This window comes from Panthera tigris, chromosome C1, assembly GCF_018350195.1.
Source record: "Panthera tigris isolate Pti1 chromosome C1, P.tigris_Pti1_mat1.1, whole genome shotgun sequence".
In the NCBI taxonomy this organism is placed as follows: Eukaryota; Metazoa; Chordata; class Mammalia; order Carnivora; family Felidae; genus Panthera; species Panthera tigris.
Genome location: NC_056667.1, coordinates 24,324,027 through 24,328,849, shown reverse-complemented (window position 1 = coordinate 24,328,849; position 4,823 = coordinate 24,324,027). Strand labels below are relative to the sequence as shown.

General features: G+C 56.6%; 2 protein-coding genes across 3 annotated transcripts; one reads left to right on the top strand and one right to left on the bottom strand.

The window, feature by feature from the left end:
• Positions 1-1,786: 1,786 nt before the first annotated feature.
• TSSK3 (testis specific serine kinase 3) lies at positions 1,787-3,808 on the bottom strand. 2 transcript variants are annotated; one of them, XM_042996304.1, is made up of 2 exons: positions 3,637-3,808; positions 1,787-2,504 (listed from the first exon to the last, which is right to left on the bottom strand). In XM_042996304.1, exons 1-2 carry the CDS (start codon positions 3,647-3,649, stop codon positions 1,843-1,845), a joined length of 675 nt encoding a protein of 224 aa, XP_042852238.1. In that variant the 5' UTR covers positions 3,650-3,808; the 3' UTR covers positions 1,787-1,842. The 2 variants fall into 2 exon arrangements, with proteins under 2 accessions (XP_042852238.1, XP_007092480.1); XM_007092418.3 differs by lacking the exon at positions 3,637-3,808 and adding an exon at positions 3,230-3,575.
• Positions 3,809-3,841: 33 nt separating this feature from the next.
• On the top strand, positions 3,842-4,823 carry FAM229A (family with sequence similarity 229 member A). Its single transcript, XM_042996308.1, has 3 exons — positions 3,842-4,123; positions 4,205-4,351; positions 4,559-4,823. Exons 1-3 carry the CDS (start codon positions 3,987-3,989, stop codon positions 4,659-4,661), a joined length of 387 nt encoding a protein of 128 aa, XP_042852242.1. The 5' UTR covers positions 3,842-3,986; the 3' UTR covers positions 4,662-4,823.

Genomic DNA, 4,823 nt, shown 5'->3' with positions numbered 1-4,823 from the left:
GAACACCCACTGTTCTTGGGGACTCTTGCTGGGAAGTCCCAAGGGATAACTCTAGCCCTTCTATCTGTGCAGGACCTAAGCACCAGTCTCTTGGAGGAAGCTGAGATAACATTCTGTCCACCCAAAAGTAGGCAAGGAGGGCCATTCCACCTGTCCTAGCTAGACAGGGATGGCAAGGAGAGGCATTCGTCTCTGGGAAATTTGCCTCTCTTGGGGATCTCCCCTTCCCAGGCATTTTCCATTCCCAGAAAGGTTCCTTGTGGTTCCAAATCTAGAGACCAAACCCCAAGTTCCCACCTCTTCCCTTTCATCCAGCCCAGGCTGGTATGTCCCCAATGCCTCTCCCAGGGCTTCTTCATGTCAGATGCACCCAAGTCCTTAGCTCAGCTGTGCCACCTGCAAGAGTCTGCTCTTGCATTTCTTCCCCTCCCCAAGAAGGGAGGGGGTCACTTCAGGCCCTTCTGTGCATTGCCTGGCGGGATACCTTGTCCAACCAGCTACCCACCTCGACCCCCCTGTAGCTTAGGACACAAGCCAGCTACCGGCGGTACAGAGCAGCGATCAAAGCTGAGTCCTTACAACTCTGGTAAGCCCAACTTCTCCGCCTCAGCCCTTCTGCTGCTTGAAGGGATATGCTGGGGGTGAACTTCTTGAGACTCTTATCAGGCTTCTGCAAAAGCTCTTCTTCCTGAAGACAGACCCGGTCTTTGTGGCTCTCACCCTTCACTCTGGTAAAGCTATTCCTCTCTTGGAGGACTGAGGGGCTGCAGGAATCCCTGGAGACCCTGGTGCTTCATGATGCTGCTCTGGTGATTCTTGTACATAATCTGGTGTATTCACCAATGATCTAAAGGGATTGTGGTCAGGTACGCCAAGAGAGTGGTGGTCAGTTCCACTTGAAACCTTCAGTGAGGGGGGTGGGATGGAGAGAATCTTTTTTTTTTTTTTTTTTTTTTTTTTTTGATGGGATGGGGTTTTTCTCTTTGTAATTATTTCTTTAGTTTAATTAACTTTTTGGTTGTTTGTGCAATATTATATATTTTAAATTATAATGCATCTCCCCAGAGTATTTTGTAGCCAGGGAAAGAAAAAAGGAAAACAAAAAAAAAAGATTCTAACAGCTGTTAGTTTTGTAATTAAAAAAGAAAGAAAAAAGAACTTTGTCCTGAACCTTTTCCAGACTTGCCGTTAACAGCATTAAAGAGATTCAACAGAAGCTGGAAGGTGTCTGGGGGTCCGTTCTTGTCCCCAACAGCAGTTGCCCTGGAGCCGGGGCGGGATGAACACAGTGCGCAGCGTGGCTTTCTGCTTGGAGCCCGGGGAAGGGGCAGGGATGGTGGAAGTTGGGGGGACGTCTGGGTCCCGAGGAAACCCCTGGTCCTCATCTCAGACAGCTTAGACTTTGGGATGAGGCAGGGATAGGGCTCCCAATAGGCCTCTTACCAAGACAAGGAGTCAAGAGATCACTTCTGCATTCCCAACGCTTCTGCTTTTATTCGGAAAGGAAGTTGCAGCAACAGTGGTTCCAGCTGCTCTTGGTCATTTTTCTCCTCTCCTCCCCCTGTACATGTATGATTCTGGGGTCTGTTTTTAATTAACTTTAGTTAAAACGCCTGTGTGCAAATCACTTGTTAGCTGTAATAAAAGGGAAGTCTGAATGAGGCCCTGTGGTTCCACGAAGATATTTCAAGGGAAAGAGAGAGAGAAGGCCGGGGAAGGTGTAGGTAAGTTTTAGGACACAAGTAAACTTAAAGTGTAAAATATATATCACCATTTTAGAAGCGCGTTTTTGGGTTTGCTTTCTCCCCCTGCTTTATTGGGGAGGACTTGCCATTGCTTTTATCAAGTGCTTGCTAGCCATGGATGCCAACTAACTTCTTCGATTGAAGGCCGGAGGATCATGTCTGGTTCCAGGAGCCGCTTGAGCAGGTCCTGGCATTCGGCTGAGATGCCCAGATGAGTGGGGAAGGACACCCCCTTCTGCTGCTGCCACAGCATCTTGGGGATGTCTGTGTCATCAAAAGGTAGGCTGGCACAGAGCATGACGTACAGGACCACGCCCATACTCCAGACGTCGCCCTTCTTGCTATCGTGAGGAATACCCTGCAGCACCTCGGGGGCGGCGTAGGCTGTGCTGCCGCAGAACGTCTGGCTCAGCTCTCGACGTGACTTGGGCAACACCTTAGCGAAGCCAAAGTCAGTCAGCTTCAGGTTGAAGCCCTGCAACAAGGCGTTCTCACACTTGAGGTCCCGGTGGGCCACACCACAGCCATGGCAGTAGCGGATGGCCTCGACCATTTGACGGAAGAGGGCCTTGGCCCGGCTCTCGGGAAGTGGCCCCCCATTCAGCACACAGTCAAAGACGTCCCCGCCTTCAGCCAGCTCCATCACCAGGTAGATTTTCCCGTCAGCAGACTCCAGCATCTCATACACCTGGATGATGTTCTTGTGGTCCAGGGTACGGACAATCTGGAGCTCCCGAGGCAGGAATCTCTGGATAAATTCTGAGGAAACGAGAAAAGAGATGGGATCTCAAGTCCAGGAGGGCATAACCCTTCACTCCTGTCCCCTCCTTCCAGTTTCTCCGCCCAGCATGTCTGGGTCTTGTGCCTTGGTTCCCATTAACAGTCTTAAATGTCTAGCTACTTGGACGTTGCAAAGAATGTTCACTGCTATTATTTTTGTAGTTAATATATTATTCAAAGGAACTACTCCAGGCCATCCTCAAGGACTGTTGTGAGCCGCCTGTGAGACCATGGATATCAAAGTGCTTTGGGGATTTTTAGAAAAAAACACTGAATCTCAGTTATGAGGCCTGATTTGCCATCTCCTCACACCCCTGCCTCCTGACCCACGGTTCTTCCCATGAGCCCGGTCTTCCTTTTTCCCATCCCTAACTGCATTGGCAACAGCTCCTGCCCTCCACCAGCCCAGGCCATGGTCTCTCTGCCTGTCTCTGTCCCCCTCCTAGAACAGGGAAGGCCGGCAGGCTGGGCTTCTGGTTCTAAGGACCCTTCACTAACTGCCACTTAAATTTTGGGTTTCGGAGGGTGTGATGTTCCTGGACTCACAGCATCCTTTTGTTCCCCGCTGACCTCCACCAGAGCCACAAACTCTTGGGATTCCTTGGTTGCAGACTAAAGGGGAGGTGGGGATGTTCCTTCCCACTGGTGGAAGTGTCCACCCACCTCAACCAGCCCTCCCTTTCTCCAAAGGGGCCCCAGCTCACCTTCCGGCCCTCCCATCTTGTCTATAATTTTAATTGCCACTTTTGTTTGGTGTTTTTTGGAAAATGCTTCTTTGACTTTTGAGTAGGTCCCTTCCCCAATGGTCTTGCCCAGCTGGTACCCACTGGAGAGCAGAAAGTCCTCCATGCTGTCTAGCGCCTCCTTCCTTCCTGTCACCCTCTCAGCTCATGCTGCCTCTGTGAGGCAGCTCTACTCCACCATCGCCCTTGGCCTGCTCCTTTTCCCCCCAAGGACTTCATCCGCAGCCGTCCCCACGCTAGAACATTCTCCGTCTGGACACAGCAGCCACGGGTGGTGGGGAGGGAGAGGACCAGACATTTTAAAACTCCGGCCCAATTGTGATGTAAATGCTGTGTGACCCTTTGGCCAAAATGGGCAGAGCCCTTACCTGTCCTCACCATCACCACTACCAAATCCAGTATGGGCTAAGTCCCTGCTGCGCCCCCGCCCCCGCGCCAGGCAGGGAGTCGCAGCCCTCCCGGGGGCGCCCCGGGACGTCTGCGCGTCTCCAGGGATGACGGGCTCCTTTTGGACGCCGCCTCGCGGCTGCTTGCCGCCGCCTCCTGCGCCCGGATCGGACTGCGGGGAACCTGCCCGACCCAGTGCCGAGGCGCCATGGCAAAGGCCCTCCAGCCCGGCCTCGCTGCGGCGCGGAGTGCCGGGCAGCCCAGGACGGCTGGAGGTTCCCGACGGGAGGAACGGGCTCTGTGAGGTCAGCGCGCCGCGGCCCGGATCACAATGCAGCCCGCCCCCTCGACGCCCGGGCCGTGGCGCGCCGCAGACACCTGCCGGGCTCCGCCTGGACCGGAGCGTCCTCCCGCGGCCAGGGGTCGGGCAGCTGCTTCCAGCCTGGGACCGGCCTCGGCCTCCGGCAGGTGAGCAACGGCCCAGGGGGCGGGCGCGGGCAGGGGGCGCCCGGCGGCCCGGGAGCGGCCTGACCGCCACTGCCCGCGCAGAGCGCCCCGGGGCCTGGACATGAGTGCCCAGGAGCCCTCGCAGGGTCGGAGATTCCCCATTGAGGCCGGAGACTCCCCTGGCCTTGCCGCCGCCCCCGAGTCCCAGGACAGCCCGGAGCCGGTAGCCACGGAGCACAACCCGGTCAGGTGAGACCGGCGCCCTCCCGCGACCCCCTCCGCCGCCCCCGCCCTCTCCGCCGCGCGAAGCTCCCGGCGGCCCGAATCCTCTTTCCCTCCCCAGGTCCCCGCCCCCGCGTCAGGGCCCCGCAGCCTCGCCGGAACCCCTTCGGCGGGGCCCGGGTGCACTCCCTGGGCGCGTTCCCAGCAGCATCGGCCGGGTCCCGCTTTCCCCAGGCCGCTTCGACGCTGCCCGGGCTGCCACTGCCTGACACTGTTGCACGTGCCCATCGACGTCTACCTGGCCATGGGCGGGAGCCCCCGGGCCCGCGCCACCTGAGGGCGCCTGCGCACGGCGGCTCCCCGGGAGCCGGGCGGGACGAGGCCCGCCGCGGGCCACCACGCTGAGGTCGCGCGCGCCGAGCACGAGACAATGATGCACATTTTAAAATAAAAGAATGATGCACATTTTAATAAAGCACAGCATAAACTCTTCTTTCCA

Excerpts from the sequence above, each read along its gene's own strand:
- FAM229A (XM_042996308.1), top strand. The coding sequence starts at position 3,987 with ATGCAGCCCGCCCCCTCGACGCCCGGGCCGTGGCGCGCCGCAGACACC. Across the intron at positions 4,124-4,204 it reads CCGGCCTCGGCCTCCGGCAG|AGCGCCCCGGGGCCTGGACA; the intron begins GTGAGCAACGGC and ends CTGCCCGCGCAG. Across the intron at positions 4,352-4,558 it reads ACGGAGCACAACCCGGTCAG|GCCGCTTCGACGCTGCCCGG; the intron begins GTGAGACCGGCG and ends CGCTTTCCCCAG.
- TSSK3 (XM_007092418.3), bottom strand. The coding sequence starts at position 3,374 with ATGGAGGACTTTCTGCTCTCCAGTGGGTACCAGCTGGGCAAGACCATT. Across the intron at positions 2,505-3,229 it reads CAAGATGGGAGGGCCGGAAG|AATTTATCCAGAGATTCCTG; the intron begins GTGAGCTGGGGC and ends TCGTTTCCTCAG.